Raw genomic sequence first — 18669 nt, 5'->3', positions numbered from 1 at the left:
CTGGAGTGCAACGGCGTGATCTCGTTTCACTGCAACCTCCACCTCTGGGGTTCAAGCGATTCTCCTGCCTCAGCCTCCCAAGTAGCTGGAATTATAGGCATGTGCCACCACACCCAGCTAATTTTGTATATTTGGTAAAGATTGGGTTTCACCACGTTGGTCAGGCTGGTCTCGAACTCCTGACCTCAGGTGATCCACCCACCTCGGCCTCCCAAAGTGCTGGGATTACAGGCATGAGCCACTGCGCCCTACCCGGAGTGAATATACTTTATAAACTCTGCTTTGTAAACTCCTTAAGTAAAAGTGGCCAAGAACAAAGGGAAAGAACCCAGGTCAGAGAGTCAGGGAGGCCTGGGCTCAGATCCTAGCTCCATCTCTTACTGACTGTGTAGTCCCAGGCAAGTTGCCTCCTCTCTCTGGACCCACCAGCCCAATACCTGTTTACAGGGTAGCTGTGAAATCAGAAAGTAGTAATGTATCTAAAACGCCCAGCTCAGTGCTGGGCACTACATCATTGGAAGGTTTTGAGGAGCTTTTTGAATAAGAGGCTCCATCAGTAAGAAGGAAGTCTGGTTTCTGGCACAGCTGAGACACACTCCTAGGTTGGCTTTCCCCCTGGTGCTTGTTGAATCTGTCCCCAGGGGACACTGGGTCAGAAAAGCACCTTTGGGACAGGTTCTTTGGGACAGGGCAAGTATTCTTTGGGGTTTCTGCCTGCTCCCCAGAAAATAACTACCACTTCATCAAATGCCTTTTATATGTACTTTGCTAAAAATCCTCACTGCAGCCCTGTGAGGTTCGTGGATATGATCCCCATTTTCCAGATGAGGAAACTTAGTGCCAGAAAAGGAAAGCTTCATTTGACATTTATTCACCAAGCAATTTTTTTTTTTTAAGAGTCTCTCTCTGTTGCCTGGGCTGGAGTGCAGTGGCTCGCTCAATCTGGTTCACTGCAACCTCCACCTCCTGATTCACGTGATTCTCCTGCCTCAGCCTCCCGAGTAGCTGGCATTACAGGTGTGTGCCCCTACACACAGCTAATTTTTGTATTTTTAGTAGGCTGGTCTTGAATTCCTAACCTCAGGTGATCTGCCCACCTCAGCCTCCAAAAGTGCTGGGATTACAGGTGTAAGCCACTGTGCCCAGCCCATCAAGCACTTTTGAGTACCTATTATGTACCCAAAGCTGTGCTATAATGGCTGGTGGACACAATGGTGTGCCAGACAAGACCTAGCCCAACAGTGGAACTCAGTCTAAGAGGACCTGAAGATTAACGAAATCATTATGTAAACATGTAATAACAAGCATGTTCCATGGACTCCCAACATGCTCCCAACCAGGGTCCATGCTTCAGCACTGAGAATGGCAGTGCTATGGGGAATGTCTGGGTCCAGCTTGGGAAGGGTGTAGCAGTCAGGGAAGGCATTCTAGAGAAAGTGACTACTGAGCCGTGATCTGAAACAGACATAGGAGTTAACCAGGTAAAGGAAGGAGGGAAGGGAATCTCCAGCCGAGGAAACAATATAGGCAAAGTCCTGAGAGGGGAGCGGTAAGTGGTCAGAATGACTGCTGTCGGAGAAGGAGGGAAAGAAAACACAAGACGAAGTGGAGGCGTGAACCATGGTGAAGTATTTGGTTTTTTTTTTTTGAGAAAAGTCTTGCTCTGTCACCTAGGCTGGAGTGCAGTGGCATGATCTTGGCTCATTGCAACCTCCACCTCCCAGGTTCAAGCGATCCTCCTGCCTCAGCCCCCCTAGGAGCTGAGATTACAGTCATGTACCACCGTGCCCGGCTAATTTTTGTATTTTTAGTAGAGACGGGGTTTCGCCATGTTGGCCAGGCTGGTCTCGAACTCCTGACCTCAGGTGATCCATCCGCCTCGGCCTCCCAAAGTGCTGGGATTACTGGCATGAGCCACCACACCCGGTTGGTCTTTATCTTTTTGTTGTTGTTGTTTTGAGACAGGGTCTTGCTGTGTTACCCAGGTTGAAGTGCAGTGGCGCCATCTCAGCTCACTGCAACCTGTGCCCCCCTAACCCCCCGGGTTCAAGTGATTCTCCTGCCTCAGGGGCATCCCAAGTAGCTGGGACTACAGGTGTGGGCAACCACACCCAGCTGATTTTTATATTTTATTGTAGAGACGGGGTTTCAACATGTTAACCAGGCTGGTCTCAAACGCCTGACCTCAAGTGATATACCTGCCTCAGTCTTCCAAAGTGCTGAGATTATAGGGATGAGCCACCATGCCTGACCTTTTTTTTTTTTTCTTTTTAGACAGGATCTTGCTCTATAGCCCAGGCTGGAGTGCAGCGATGCGAGTACAGCTTACTGCAGCCTCGACTTTCTGGGCTCAAGCAATCCTCCAACCTCAGCCCCCTGAGTAGCTGGGACCCTAGGCATATGCCACCATGCCAGGAACATTTTTTAAATTTTTAGTAGAGATGAGGTCTCTCTATGTTGCCCAGGCTGGTCTGGAACTCCCAAGCTCAGGCAATTCTCCCCTTCTGCCTCCCAAAGTGCTGAGATTACAGGTGTGAACCACCACACCCAGCCTGGTCTTTATCTTAGGAGTGATGGAGAGCCACAGGAAGGTTTTAAACAGGGAAGTGACAGGATTAGATACCACATCTGCATGTTAAAGGAAGCAGGAAGCATCCTGGCTGTGGGGAACAGATTGCAGGAGGACAAGGGTGAAAGACAGGAGACCAGTTGCCAGGTGAGAGGTAAGGATGGCCCAGACAAAAGGCAATAGATTCCAGAGCCATTAGAGAAATGACTTGCCCAAGGTCACACAGCCAGAAAGCATCAGGGTTGCATCCCAAATCAGGGCTGGCTGACTCCCTCATTTCACCATGGGGCATGGATCCATCTGAGCCAGGCCCTGGGAACCCAAATCTGCTCTATGGGTTCTCCAGGTAACATTGAGTTCCCAGCTATATAGCCTCCGCACCTGCAATGAAGCCCCAGAAGCTTTTGCTGGGGGCGGGGAGGGGAGAGGGGATGGCGGGGAGGGGAGAGGGGATGGCCCTGAGGCCCCCCTCCCCATATACCTACCCCTTAATGTTGAGTGCTCCTGCAAGAATACAAAATAGGACCTTCCTGGGGTTGTCAGCCAAATGAGTCATAAATGTCAGTAAAGAATGTGATTTTACACGTTTTCCTCCCATTTCATGTGGTGCCGGGTGCTGGAACTGGGCTGTCTCCCTCCTCCTTAGCAGCACCCTACAGAGTCACAGCACCTCTTTTTTTTTTTTTCTGGGCTAAAGCCAAACGTTTCGCAGCCACTAATTTTAGGCCCTAACTGAGAAGCTGAGACCCTCTCCCATCCCACTCACCCTCATCAGCTCCCAGCCAGCATCCCTCTTTTTGCCCAGCAGAAGAATGGGCAGCCCCTCTCTAGCAAAGCTTTGGGACTAGGCTCTGACCTCTCACATCCCTCACTGTATGAGTGCAGCCAGCTCTCCTCCCCTCTCTGGATCTCAGTTTCCCCATCTGTGAAATGGGTTCATGAGGCCAGGCACAGCTCACGCTTGTAATCCCAGCACTTTGGGAGCCCGATGTGGGCAGATCACAAGGTCAAGAGATTGAGACCATCCCGGCCAACATGGTGAAACCCCATCTCCACTAAAAATACAAAAATTACCTGGGCATGGTGGCACTCAACTGTAGTCTCAGTTACTTGGGAGGCTGAGGCAGGAGAATTGCCTGAACCTGGGAGGCAGAGGTCACAGTGAGCTGAGATCGCGCCACTGCACTAAAAAAAGAAATGGGTTGGTGAAATGGGTGCAGAGCAGAGACTAAGACTCGGGACCCCATACTCTAGGCCAAGACCCTTTGTTCCCCTTTCACTATTTGCTTGATATCCTCATGTGGAGTTGACATGTCATAAGCCAATGGCGAAGGGTGTTAGATTCCAGTCTCCTGATGGCATCTGAAGCTATCACAGGACCAAGGCAGGGAGAAAGCATCCCTTCTATCTGCCCCTAGTCTGGGTGTGAGATTCTACATGGTAGCCAGGGTCTCAAATGCCAATGCTCAGAGGGGTTCAGCTGCTATCATTATGAGGAACTGGGGAACTATGTGGCCTGTCTACAGAGGCAGCCGCCTGTCAGTTCCAGCCAATTGATGCCCTGGGGGAATATGAGCCTAGCATGGCTGGAGTTTCAATTTTTCAAGAATAGGTGGATATTAGGATATTTATGCAAAAAGAAAAACAAGAGAAAAATCTCAATTTGGAAATGTTCACAACAAATTAAAGAAATACCATACGAATTTTTAAGAAATTAGGCAGGTGTGGTGATTCATGCCTGTGATCCCAGCACTTTGGGAGGCTGAGGTGGGAGGATCCCTTGAGCCCAAGAGTTAGAGGCTTCAGTGAGCCATGATCGTGCCACTGCACTCTTGCCTGGGTGGCAGAGTGAAACCCTGTCTCTCTCTCTAAAAAAAAAAAAGGAAAGAAATTATAATTCCTTGTTGTAGGTGTGATAGCAGTATTACATATTTTAACAAAAAAATGTCTTGTTTTTGAGACAGAATCTCTCTCTGTTGCCCAGACTGGAGTGCAGTGGTGTGATCTTGTCTCACTGCAACCTCCGCCTGCCAGGTTCAAGCGATTCTCCTGCCTCAACCTCCTGAGTAGCTGGGACTACAGGCATGCGCCACCATGCCAGGCTAATTTTTGTATTTTTAGTAGAAATGGGGTTTCACCATGTTGGCCAGGCTGATCTTGAACTCCTGACCTCAAGTGATCTGCCCACCTCAGCCTCCCAAAGTGCTGGGATTATAGGCAGGAGCCACCACGCCCGACCATTTAGTGATGTTTTTGAAGTCTACATTACACAGAAGGGAAGAAAATGGGGTGGGGCCTGCAACTATGCTCTCCAACACCTACATGTTCAACACGTGCCATGTATGGTTATTTAGATTTAGATTAATTAAAAGTAAATGGAGTTTAAAATTTAGTTCCTCAGTCATACCGGCCACATGCCAAGTGCTCTATGGCCGTGTGTGGCCAGTGGCTACTATATTGGACAGTGCAGATATAGGACATTTTCATGACTACAGAAAGTTCTATCGGATGGTGCTGCCCTAGATAAAACAAGGTTGGCCAGGAGTCAATAATTGTTGAAGAGGGATGACGGGGGATCATTATCCTATTCCTTCAACTTTTGTGTGTGTTTTAATTTTTCTCTAATAAAAGGTTTTAATAAAAAGCAGGAGAAGAACTGGCACACACTTGCAATCCCAGCACTTTGGGAGGCCAAGATGGGAGGATCCCTTGAGTCCAGGAGTTCAAGACTAACCTGGGCAATATAGTGAGACCCTGTCTCTACAAAAAATTTTTTTAAAAATTAGCTGGGCATGGTGGTGTGCACCTGTAATCCTAGCTACTTGGGAGGCTAAGGCAGGAGAATCACTTGAACCTAGGAGGCAGAGGCTACAGTGAGCTGAAATCATGCCACTGCACTTAAGCCTGGGCAGCAGACCGTGACCGTCTCAAAAAGAAAAAAAAGTAGGAGAAAAAAATCCTTTGCGGACCAAACCAACACTCTTGAGGCTGGACTTGCCCATAGGACACTGATTTGCAACCTGTGGCCTGGTGGCTAAACACTGGGGAAGCGAGCATCATAAAGTCCCAAGGTTAGAGCTACAGATGCTTAGAACTAAGGGGCTTTAGAGATCATCTAGTTTATCCTCCAAACTGAAGCAGGAGTCCCTGCTATGGCTTCCCTGCCAAAGTTAGCCACTTCCATCTGGATACTTCTGGTGATGTGGAGTTCACACCCTCGGGAATAGCCTGATTGACAGCGTGTTCTTGCTTCTATTCCAAAGACTGTGCCTCCCTTTACTTTGAGTTCGCATCTGTTCTCACACTATCTCTGGAGCCATAGAATAACTCTTCTTCCTCGATAGGGGGTCAGTGGGTGAGAGTTAGGAACCCTTATGCCCGTGTCCTAACCCCATCTTGTTACTAAACAAGTAGGATGGGCTAGTACTTGGGCCAATAATAATAGTCATCCTAGTAGATGTTTTCTGGACATATGCTACGTGCCAAGCCCTGTGCATTTACATTATCTCAAGACATCCTTATAGGAACCTTTAGATGTGGATACGATCACTATCCCCATTTCACAGTGAGATGGGAGCTGTGGCTGGTGGAGCAACTTCCCCAGAGTTACCCACCTAGGATGTCATGGCACCGTGATCTGCACTGAGGCCCCAAGCTCTCAGCTACTCTGCTTTCTTGTCCAAGTCCCAGGAAAACTCAACCAGAATTCTGAAGTTACTTTACAGATGGAGTAACTGAATGCTAGGTAGTGGAGTGACTTGTCCAAGATTCTGATCTCAAAGATTCAATCCAGTTCACACCAACATTTATGGAGTACCTACTGCATACAAGGAACTTGACTTCCTCCATCTTCTAAGTCAGCCTCATTCTGGGAACCCAACCCAGGGTTCTGACTACCTCCTCTTTCCTTAGCCTTAGGCCATTGACAGTTTTTTTGTTTTTTTGAGATGGAGTCTTGCTCTGTCACCCAGGCTGGAGTGCAATGGCGCGATCTCAGCTCACTGCAACCTCCACCTCCCAGGTTCAAACGATTCTCCTGCCTCAGCCTTCTGAGTAGCTGGGATTACAGGTGCCCACCACCATGCCCGACTAATTTTTGTAGTTTTAGTAGAGACAGGGTTTCACCATGTTGGCCAGGCTGGTCTCGAACTCCTGACCTCATGATCCACCTGCCTCGGCCTCCCAAAGTGCTGAGGTTTCTTCGGCTGGCTGTTGACAGTTTTAAAGGCTGCGGATGTAGGCCTAACAGACCTTAGTGCTATGTCCACACTGCAGAAAGCTCCCACACTCAGCACCCTGCACTTCATCCACAGACCCAAAGCCCACTTCAGCTGGCTTCATGTTGCAAGAACACACCATGGACCTCACCAGAGCTGGCTGGGTGCAAGACCACCAACAGTAACAGAGGGTCTACTCTGGACTAGTCACCATGGGAGAGAGAAAGAAGAAGGGACAAGGCCTCGACTCCCCAGAAGTTTGTGATCCAGTGGGAAAGCCAGCCAGGTGGGCAGATGATCACAACAAAATGTGATCGGTGCTGTGGGGTAAAGAGGAATGAGTAATTGCACCTGGGGAGGAAGTCTGAGAGGAAGAACCCAGAATGTTAACAGTGGGGACTTTATATTAAAATACACATTTAAAAATACTTTTGTGGCTGGGCACAGTGGCTCACGCCTATAATCCCAGCACTTTGGGAGCCTAAGGCAGGTGGATCACCTGAGGTCAGGAGTTTGAGACCAGCCTGGCCAATATGGCAAAATCCTGTTTCTACTAAAAATACAAAATACAAAAATTAGCTGGGCATTGGGGCAGGCGCCTGTAGCTACTCAGGAGGCTGGGGCATGAGAATCGTTTGAACCAGGGAGGCAGAGGTTGTAGTGAGCCGAGATCAAGCCACTGCACTCCAGCCTGGACGACAGAGTGAGACTGTGTCTCAAGAAAGTAAAAATAAAAATAAAAATACTTTTCTGATATTGTTTCTTCTGATTCTTTAAACAATACATGATTGATTATAAGAATACACTTAACTAGCAGAAGGCAGTATAGCTTGGTGGTTCCACATGTGGGTTTGGGAGCCTGACCTCACGGCTTCAAACCCTAGTTTTGCTCCTTATGAATTGGAAGGCCACTCTTCTCTGTGCCTCAATTTCCACATCTGTAAAATGGGGCCAATAATGCTAGCAAACACGAACTGAGCACCACTATGTGCTGAGTACTTTGCAGAGCACATATATATTAATTGAATCAGCCTTCACAGTGGAGATCTGGGTAGGGATTGTTACTATCCCCAATTCACAGATGAGAAAACTGAGGTCCAGAAAGGTTAAGTGACTTGCTCAAAGCCACACAGCCAGGGCTTTGGTTCTACAGCTCTTCTTCATCCTCGCACTCCCTACCTGGCAGGATTGTCAAGAGAAATGATCAAATCTAAGTCCCAATAAGCAGTAAGTATAATAATTTTCAAGAACATCGGAGTTTTTAAAAACAGGTGAATGTATACATGCTTTTTTTCTTTTAGCTAATTAAAAGCCAGAGGTAAAATCTTCAAGTAATGCAAGAAATATCTATTTAGTAAGTGGAAATCTCCCCTGACCCCACCTCTCCCACCCCGAGACAATGAGCATTATCTTTTTATACCTTTTCTATGTTGCCTGAGGTTTCGACAAGAATGTATAGCTTTTTGATCAACAGACAAAACAGCCCAACATTTTCCACTTCAGAACAAAAACAATGACTTTTGCCTGGCTCAGGGAGTGGGAGGTGGGGTCTGAGGGGCGGAGGGTAGCATGTGTGGGATTTGTTCAGAGAAAGCTTCTTAGAAGAGGTGGCATTTGAGCTCAGCGTGCAAGGATGTGCAGAACATCGCTGGGAGGAGAATGGAAACTGGTGTTGGGTGTTGCTGGAGGAAGGACTGCAGGCAGTGGAGAGCAAGGGGGCGGGGAGCAGGTTGTCAAGTGGGTAGAGCAGGGAGGAAAGACAAAAGGTCAGAGGTCAAAGGGCTTCAAAGCCAGGCTAAAGCACAGGAACTTGCTCTAGGGACAGAGGGGAGCCATCGCTCTGCCTGCAGGTGGAGGCGGGATTGGAGGTTGAGGGTGACAACCAGAGGCTGACAGGATTTCCCAGAGGAGGAATTTGGATGCCCTAACAAAGGCAGGGTGGTGAACAGAGAGGCCAGAGAAGATCCTAACCATCCTCCCTCCTCTCCCCAGGGACCTGCGCCCCAGCTGCTGGGTTCAAAGCCATTTCCTGGCAGCCCTCCGCCCTCCCACTCCCCAGAGCTTCTCCTGTGTGGTCTTTATAGATCAAACAGGGGACGCGGGGCCCAACTGCCGCCGCTGTGTCTGTTAGGAGTATCTCTAATGGCGCATAGCAGCTGGATGGGCAAGAGAAGGAGGCAGGGTCGGGGTGGAGAGTCTTCTGGAGAGGGGTCTCCCAGGAGATGGTTGGTGAGGCCCAAATGGAACAACCCTACAAAGGCAGACCAGGGAGGAACCTCATCAATGGTCCCTGAGTTCAGGCAACTGTACTATAAACAAGCTTCAGCTGTAGAACTGATTATTCAAAACAACATCTTAGACATGTAACCAACACAGTATAAAAGAGACATTCAGAGATACTTGGGTTAAAATGATGGAGACGGGGCTGTAAAACCCAGTTCGAAAACTATGGAATCCAACCCCTGACCTGTTTTACAGACAACAACAGCTAATGATAATTGTTGAGCACTTCCTATGTTCCAGGCACTGTGCTGAACACTAAACATTATTTAATTTTCTACTACCCCAAGCTCCATGAGATAGGTACTATTATTAGAGTGTCCATTTTGCAGATGAGAAAATCAAGGCACAGACAAGTCATGCCTCTTGTCCCAAATCACAGTAAGTGGCAGATGCAGGATATGGCTGATTCCAGAGAGTGGGTTCCAAACCACTAATTCTGGCCCCCATGGAGAGACTGAGGATCAAAGAAGGAAAGAGGTCCTATTAGCTCAGCCTGAAGCAGACCCCACCCCCCTCGTTGCTACTAGCTGGATCCAGTTTTCATTGTCTCCCTCCTGCATCTTTGTAGCAGCCTCCTCATGGATCTCCAGGCTTGCTCTGCCTCCCTCCAGTCTATTCTCCACCCAGCAGCCAGAGTGGACTTTGCAAAACGTAAGTCAAGATCCTGTTCCTTCTCTGGCCAAATTCTCCTGGGCTCCCCATGTCATGAAGAGTAAAAGCCCTAGTCCTCACCATGGCTTCTGAGGCCCTGCATGACCTTGCCCCTGCCAATCTGTCCACCAGCATCTCTGAACATGCTCCCCTCACTCTGTTTCTGCCACACAGGCCTTCTCCTTGCCCATCCTCTTCCCTTTGCCTGCAAAAGCCTTCCCAAGACCTCTACACAGCTCATCCTCACCTCATGCAGCCCTCAGCCCATATTCCACCTCCTTGGAGAGGCCCACCCCAACCACCCTATCTAAAAGAGCCACACCTCCTCCCTGGCACTCCAATAGCTCCCTGCCCTGCTTCATTTTTTTTCCCATAGCACTGATCACCATCTGACCCAGGTGTTATATATCACATATAACATATATCGTAGTTTATTTGTTTATTGGTTCCTCCTTTAGGCTATTGAGCTCCAAGAGGGCAAAGACTTTGTCTTGTTCACTACTCAATTCCCAGCACTTAGAACATTGCCTAGTATACAGCAGGTGCTTCATACATGTCTGCTGAATGAATGACTGCAGATTAAATGAATGGCTGCCATGTCAATATGGCTTCAAGGGACTTCCGCACCCCCTTGCTGTCCTGCCACGTGCTCAGTGAACAAATCTTTGTTCCACAGGGAGCAAAGCCCAGGCCGATGGTACTAATCATTGCCAGCAGTTTCTGAGCATTTAACGATGGAACAAGCCCTTTGCTGAACCCTTACACATTATCTCATTAAACCTTGAAACAACCCAAGAGGCAGGTGGTTACAATTATGGCTCCTAGTTTACAACGGGTGAGAGATTATTTGGCTTGTCAAGGTCACATATAAGAAGTAGTAGAGTCTGGATTTAAACTGAGGACATTTGAATCTAAAGTCCGTGCTCTCAACCATTATGCCAAGAATATAGTTTCCCAGAGGGGAGGTCTAGAGTCTGACATTCACTTCCAGTAGGTCACTAACTCATTCCAGAACTTCTCTGTTGTGCAGGGCTTCTTAGGTGACACAGAGTGCAGTGTCAGGGCCTAGGCATAGAGAGGGCATTAGAGGGAGGGCCCCCAAATCCCAAACGCCTAATTTCGTCCCCATTTTGGGGTTCCCAGATCCTGAGACCCTGGCAGGAATCCCGTGTCAGATCGTCTCCCACTAACTGGCTTAGCAAACCATGCTTATCTGGGTGAAGCTGGGGCCCAGTGAGTTCAAGATTAGGAAAAGCAGGATCCATGGCTTACTGCTCTGCTGCCTACAGGATCAGAGGGGACAGGGTTAGGACTTTAATTAGCTTAAGAACCCTGGGCAGTTTAACAGCTCAGAGAGTTGAAAGGGCGGGGAGGGATGAAGACGCAGGTTGGTGTCCAGGCCACAGCCAACTTGGTGCCCCACCAAAGGATCTGTTTGCTGTTTTCTCAGAGGTTCAATCTATGTGTACACAAAGACATTGTTCTGGGATATCCCGGAGTAGCCATCGTGTGGTGTAGGAGACAGAGCTGGGTTTGGGACTGATTACTTTTCCTCACTTCCTCAGTGGGTGATTTTTGGACAAAGTTACTTGACTTCTCTGAGTCTCACTTGCTTATCTGATAAATGGGTATATCAATAATCACCAGGCAGAAGGTTTCAGAGTAACATGAGATCACATGCCTGAAACACTTACATGGGGCCTGCGGGGACATGGTAGGTGTGCAGTGTCTGGGAATGCTTTCTCCTCCTCACTCTCTTCAGAGCTTCATTTTATGTTTAAAATAGTAATAAAATCTTCGGTGTGAAAAGGCCTTATCAATTTGAAGAGCTAAACCAGAGGTTACAAAAAAGACAGGCTAATAAATGTGTTTCCTTTGGTCGACACTATTTTTAAAAATCTTAATTAGTAGTTGAATTTTGGAGTCTTCACTGAAAAATCCCAATTTCTCATTTCTCTTGAGAAATCAAGACTAGGTCCACGATTTCTCATGGCATGGTTCAGCTGGAGCTTCCCTTTGCCTCAGACACTACTTGCCCTCAAATGTCCTCTTGTCTGACACCCCTCATACCTATGGTCTGTTACCTGCCTGTATCCTCAAAGCATTTGAATTTTTAATTCAGCATTTTACAAGCCTAAGAAGTTGAAAAATATCTTCATGATTATAATTATTTTATTCAGAATTGAGGGAATGGGATCAGGAGGTGAATGATTGCCTAGCCTCCTAGGTGTGATTCTGCAAGGCTCAATCACACATCTCCCTCCTCATTACCCCAGGCCCCACCACTCAGAACATCTGTGGGAACATCTCACGTGGTAAGCAAACATGCTGGGCCTACATTGCTTAGTTTCTAGGAATGCCAGCCCCTGCAGCTTCTCTATACCTTCTCTGGATTTTCCTCCCATTTATCCAGGCCCTCAGCCATTTTAGAATCCAAAGCTTTTGGGGCAAGGGTCCTGAGGCTTTTGCTTTGACAATAGATCCAGAGTCAGAATTTCAGGAATAGGAAGCTCTTAAGGTCATCACATCAAATCTCATTTCACACACAGAGAAACTGAGACCCAAAGATGGAAAGAGCCTTGCCCAAGGTCACCTAGAAAACTGTAGTTACAAACCAGGATACAGATGTCAGCCTCCTGACCAGACCACCCCCCAATTCAGCCCTTTCCCCATCCTCACCCACGTAGTTCAACTCTCTGCCCCTCTTTTCACATTCTTATTTCAGTGCAACAGAAGCCCTGACTTTCTATCATCCTGGAATCTTGGAATCTCAAATTCATACTTCTTTAAGCTTGAGGGACACTTTAGTGTCAGAATTGCAAGGTGGATAAATTGAACTCAGGCTTTGAAGGCAGAGAGCCTAGAGTCTCAGCTTTTTGAGATACCAGCTGTGTGACCTTGGACAAGGATGCCCCCTCTCTGAGCTTCCATTCCCTCATCTGTCAAGTAGAAATTATAATGCTAACCACATGACAGGATGATTAGAAGGGGTACAGGAGACAAAGCAGGTAAAAAGGCAACCAGTAGGCTTGGCACAAAGTGAGTGTTTAATAAAATAATTGTTATAGAACTGTAAATTAGGGCTTTCATGTCTAAGTGAAATAGTACAGATACGATCAAAGGAAAGGATGGACAAATTAGAGCACATAGACTCTTTCTAAATTGTTACAGGCTTGATACTGCTAGATCCAGTTTTTTTAAAGGGAAGCAAGGACTCTGTTTTTAAAAATACTATACAAGCCACACAAAATACTTCCATAAGCCACATTCAACCCAAGAGCTATTAGATTGTTATCCCTACAAACTCATCTGATCCCAGCTCCCTCATTTTGCAAATGGGGGATAGTAGAAATAGCTAGCCCTTTTATCCATATCCGAGAAACCTCAGAGCTGAGGGGATCCTTAGCAATTCTAGCTACTCCCCTGAAGCCCCACACTCGTGGCCGTTTTTGCCCTATTTGAGGGAAACTCAGTTTACACTTAACAAAGAGGAGAAATATTAGTTTCTGGTAAGTGGATTCTGAATGGGGGAATAGCCAGTGGTCGAGGGGCATCTGGCCCACTTTAGGCTGAAGGAAAAGGGGGGATGAAGCTTGGCTACCAAGAATAGGAAGTTACCATTTCAGAATCTAAAAATATCTTTTACCATCTGTCCACTCGGGCACAGAATGATAAATGCAGATTAGTTCCTGGATGTAGACATGAATATTTTTATGTGTCACGCTAATAATAATAACACCACCTTGTGTGGATAGAGCTCCACCCCCCACTTGTCCCCCAGGGTAAGCTAAGTGGAATATACACACCATCTTGGCAGGAATAGATAGGGAAACAAAGGCAGAGAGATTTGACAACACAACAAGAGTGACACAGCAAGTGAGCAGCTGGGACAAACCCTGGGAGTCCTGTTTTCAACTCTCAGCCCCAAACTGAATCTTCTGAGTTACACAGAATGTGTTAACAAGTAGCAGAATAAATATAACCACAGCAATAATCACCCTTTATATCTCTAGAGTGACTTTTTCCATGCTTTCCCCACACTCTTAAAATGTTACAGTCTGCAGGGCTCTCATACAGACCTCTCACCTGACCATCCCAACAGGTAAGAATAATGCAATGATAAGACAATGAGATAAGAGCAGTAGGAATATTCCCTTATTTCACAGGCAAGGAAACTGAGGCTTGAAAGGAGGAGGGCGGCTTGCCTAAGATCATGTAGTAAGCAAGTTCATTCTGTCAGAGCACAGAAGGGCCTAAGCTACTAAATAGCAATTCAGATTCAAGAGGAGCCCTAGGCTTAGAATTCCCCCTCTTTCCAGTTAACTCAGCACAGCAGGCACCCTCAGTCCTGGCAGAGGAAGAAGACTGAAAGTGGGCAGCTTGAACAAAGCCTCAGTTTTGCCTTACCATTTTGGAATTAAAGGGCAGCCAGTGGCCATCTAATCTCAGATTCAATATTCCAAATACCCTTGGCCCTGTTTGAAGGGGAGGACTCTTAGTGGGGTTAGAGGGAGCCAAAGGAAGTACAAGGAGCCTGAGGGCTCCCCAGTTGGGTCCAGCATATCTTTTTCCATAAAGTCCAAGAAGTTTAGGCGGGATATTCAGTTAGCTGTCTCAAATTCTGTGACTCTCTTTGGAGGTTGTGAATGAGCTGCCATTCTGAACAGAGGATCTTCGAGATCAGGAAAGGACTTCTGAGATCTTTCCTGAGCCCAGGCTTGGCACTCAGACAGAGTGTGGTGGGTTAGGGCAGGAGGGGGCCCTGTGGTTCTGTTTCAAGCTTCACACTTATCCTCATGAGCCCCAGGTCCTCCCCACTCACACACACCCCTGAGGATCTCTTTCTCTCCTTTCTTGCCCCATCCTCTCCCCTCTCAAAGGCCAGGTCAAAGCGGATGGCACTGGGGTTGGGCAGGGCTTGGGGGCAGAGGTCAGGAGAAGCCCACTGACAGGAAATTAGAGCTGCAATGGGGTGGGGCGTGGCAGAGGTCAGGACAGGAGGGTAGCCCGGAAAGGTCAGATCAGGGCTGAGATGGCAGGTAGCCCTTCGTCACCACCACCCCTCGGGCTCAGCTCCCTCCACCTGCACTTCTCCTACCTCCAGACCTGGCCGAGCTGCAGAAGGTGGACGAGGGTCTGCAGCAGCCAGACGCAGAGGCGGCAGCAGCGGCGGCGGTAGTCGCTGGCGGAGGAGGGCGCAGGCTGGGGACTCGGCTCGGGGCTGCCTTCTTTGGTCCGGAAGGCGCTGGCGCTGTCCTTGGTGCTGATGGCGGCTCCGCCGGCGACGCTGTCCTTGGTGCTGACGGCGGGTCCCGGGGCCCCAGCGGGCTCCGAGTAGTCGTAGACGAACCAGCGGAAGCTCAGCAGCTGCACGACCAGCGAGGGCAGGAGCACGAACAGCAAGGTGAGGCTGAAGTAGGTGTGTTGACCCTGCAGGTAGTAGGAGGCCGCCAGCCACAGGTCCGTGGCGCCGTCGGAGAAGAACACGAGCAGCGCGCACAGCACCCAGCAGCAGTCCCGCAGCTCGTACCGCGGCCCCGGGCTGCCTGCCCCGACGCCCCCCGGGGTCCCGGCCGCCGCTGCCTCCTCCCCGCGCCCGCCGGTACTGCCCCGGGCTCCGCCAGCCGCCCCCTCCGGGCCCGGGCCGGCCGAGGCCGCCGCTCCATCCGACTTCGCGGCCATGTTGGCGGAGCGGGAGGCGGGGAGCGACTTCCGGGCGGCGGAGGGGGGTGCGGCGTGGGGAGGACCCTGCGCGGGCGGCTCCTCTTCCTCCTTCTCCTCTTCTTCCTCCTCCCCTCCACTTCAATTATTCATTCTCCTCGGCGCCGCCCTGCCCCCACCCGCCTGAGCTGCGGCCGGCGGGGGGCAGCCCCCGGGAATGGGGGGCGGTGGGGGGGAGCACATCCCAGGTCACCCTTTCCCTCCTTCCTCGGAGGCGCGGGGCTCCAATCCCATGCTTTCTGTCTCTCATCTCCCCCCGGACTGCACTTCCTTCTTTTTTCCTTATCGCCTCCCCCTTCCCATCCTCTCCACTTCGTTTTTCTCCTGTGTTCACCTCCAGTGGCCTGGGTCTGATGGGGGGTGGGTGTGGGTGGGTGGGGGACTTGGAATAAAGGAGCTGGGGGACTTGGGCGGGTCCCCCAGTAACCCTTTAGCAGTCATTCCATGCTAATGCTCCTTTCCAGTTTCCTGAGTCTTCACATCTTGTTCCATCCCCTCCTTTGATCTTTAGAGGTCCCCTTTTCTTATTTTGAAGCTGAGAAAGCTGCAGCTCTGAGTTACTGTCTCTTCCTTACTCTCCCTTTTGCCTCCCTCCGGGACTGCCTTCATCTGGCTACAGCCCTAGTAGAGTAGCAGCGGGAGGGAAGGGGACAACAACCAACATAAGAGGAAACCGATGGGAGGAAACACCGGGTGGAGGAAAGAGCAAGGGCAAAGGCCTGGAGGCCTGAGACTGGAGGGCATGTCTTCAAGCAAGTCTGGATCTCAGATCCAGGGGAGTAGAGAGGTGGGGAAGACGGGGCTGGAGAGTTCTGAGGATGAGATGCTAAGGGGCCAGAAGGTGGCCTTCATCCAGCAGGCAATGGGGAACCACTGCAGAATTTGAGCAGGGGAGTTACGTGGTCACATCAGGATTTAGAAAGAAGACTCAGCTGCTAGAGTAGAGAAAGATCACAGGGAAGCAGCCTGGGGCTGGTGAAACCAGGAGATTACAGCAGTAATCTATGAGAGGGGGTGGGGTTCCCACACATCCTGGATACCCCCAGCTCATCTCCCACCTCCACCTTTAATCAGATTGGATAGACCCAGGCATTTATTATACACTCATGTAGTAGTGTCTCTTTGCCTGGCACTGTCCAAAACACTACAATTACTAACTCATTTTACCCTCGCAATTTGTGAGCTAGCTCCCTTTTTTCCTCCCATTTTACAGATGCAGAAACTAAGTCACAGAGAAATTAATTAATTTGTTCAGGGTTAGTTAGTAGGAGCTAGAGCCAAATCATGCCCATCATCTGGCTCCAGAATAGGCTTTGCTACCCTTCAAGGGGAGGAAGAGAGGAGGGGCAAAGGGTAGGGGGTGAAGAAAGAGGAGCTGAGGAAGGGAAGTGGGAGGAACGACCTGCCTCAGAGTGGCAGTGAAGAGAGGATGAAGGGATACAGCTGCCCTGGGTCAGGCAGAAGCAGCCATCTGCAGTCCTGCAGCCTGGCATCCTTTTCATGCCCAGGGACAGTTTTGGTCTCAGCAAAGCTTAGGAGGTTGGGGTACCAGCTGTTGCCCAAGGTTGAAAACAGAGGGGAAAGAGTTAGGCATTAAGGGAGTTTTGCAGGATGGATTCAAGGCTGATGGTTCCCTATTGACAGGCATGTTTAGTGAGCAAGAGTGTTTGTGGGTTGGGCTGGAAGGTCTGAATCCCAGTGTAATTTAGAAAGGAATATCTCTGCTTTTTCTTTCTCTCCAACAACCCTAGGCAGGGATAATGAAGTGCACAGAGCCATGGATGGTAGCAGGAGAGGAGAAACTCTGGCCCCAGCCACCCTGAGGGTCTTCAGTCAGTTCTTGTATGTGTCTGGATCTCTTTCTTTACACTGGTGTCTGGGTACGGTATGGCAAAGTTACAGTCCCACTTTTGGGCCCTATCCAAGTGGAGGCAGCCTCTCTACTTCCCATGATGCTCTATATCCCAGGATTTGCCTATTCAAACAGGCAGCAGAGACAGGTTTTTAGGTCTGAGACTCCGCAGCCAGGAAATCTGGGTTTAAAACCCATTCATCCCTTCCTGGTTCCATCACCTTGGGCAAGCCACTCAATTTCTCTTAACTTCAGAGAAAAGTAAAATGAGAGATAACCAGTGCCTTCCTTCTAGGGCTGTGGTGAGGATAATTAAAGCTAATTATTAGACTAGAGTGATGTCTCCTGCAGGAAGTTCTCCTGGCTGTCCCACCCAGCTGTGTCCTGCTCCTTATCTCACAGAGAAGTCTCTCTGATATATCCTTCTTATGAACTTCCATAATATCTTCATTTTTTCCTTCTTAATATCAGCACACTGACAATTTATCTTTGTATGTTTGCCTGTTCAGAATTGCCTGGGAGCTCCACTAAGGTTGGAACAATTCATCTATTTTCTTCACCACCAAATCTCCTAGTGCCCAGTGCTATGCCGGGCACTCAATAGGTATTCTACAAAAATCATTAAGTGAATGAATGAATGAATGAATAAGTGAGTGAGTGATCATCCCTATAAATAGATTCTAAGGCTGGGCATGGTGGCTCATGCCTGTAGCCCAGCACTTTAGGAAGCGGAGGTGGATGGATTGCTCAAGCCCTGGAGTTTGAGACAAGCCTGGGTAACATGACCCCATCTCTACAAAAAATACAAAAATTAGCCAAGTGTCCCAGCTACCCAGGAGACTGAGATGGGAGGATCACTGGAGCCCATGAAGTTGAGGCTGTAGTGAGCCATGATCATGTCTGTGCCCTCCAGCCTGAGTGACAGAGTGAGACATCATCTAAAAAAGAAAAGAGAAAAAAAAAGGAATAGGTATCCCTATTTTATAAACAAGGTAACTTATTCAGACAAGAGCAGTGACTTATGAATTTTTTTCTTTTTTAGACAGAGTCTCGTTCTGTCACCAGGCTGGAGTGCAGTGGTGTGATCTTGGCTCACTGCAAGCTCCGCCTCCTGGGTTCAAGTGATTCTCCTGCCTCAGCCTCCCAAGTAACTGGGATTACAGGCGTGTGCCACCACGCCCAGCTAATTTTCGTATTTTTAGTAAAGACAGGGTTTCGCCATGTTGGCCAGGATGGTCTCCATCTCTTGACCTTGTGATCCGCCCACCTCAGCCTCCAGAAGAGCTGGGATTATAGGCATGAGACACTGTGCCCGGTGACTTATGGAATTATTAAGCCCTTCTGAGTGTCAGGAGATGTGCTAAAAACTTTACTAA

General features: G+C 48.9%; 1 protein-coding gene across 1 annotated transcript in view; it reads right to left on the bottom strand.

Moving 5' to 3' along the window:
* XKR7 (XK related 7) overlaps positions 1 to 15402 on the bottom strand; it is a 34200-nt gene extending 18798 nt beyond the window's left edge. Inside the window, exon 1 of the mRNA XM_012455216.2 lies at positions 14819 to 15402. Within this exon, the coding sequence (XP_012310639.1) occupies positions 14819 to 15402 (584 nt within the window). The remainder of the gene's footprint in view (positions 1 to 14818) is intronic.
* Positions 15403 to 18669: the final 3267 nt, after the last annotated feature.

The sequence above is a fragment of the Aotus nancymaae genome, unplaced genomic scaffold (genome assembly GCF_030222135.1).
Source record: "Aotus nancymaae isolate 86718 unplaced genomic scaffold, 86718_ANA_hifiasm-v0.15.2.pri h1tg000029l, whole genome shotgun sequence".
NCBI lineage: Eukaryota > Metazoa > Chordata > Mammalia > Primates > Aotidae > Aotus > Aotus nancymaae.
This window is presented reverse-complemented; position numbering and strand designations above follow the sequence as displayed.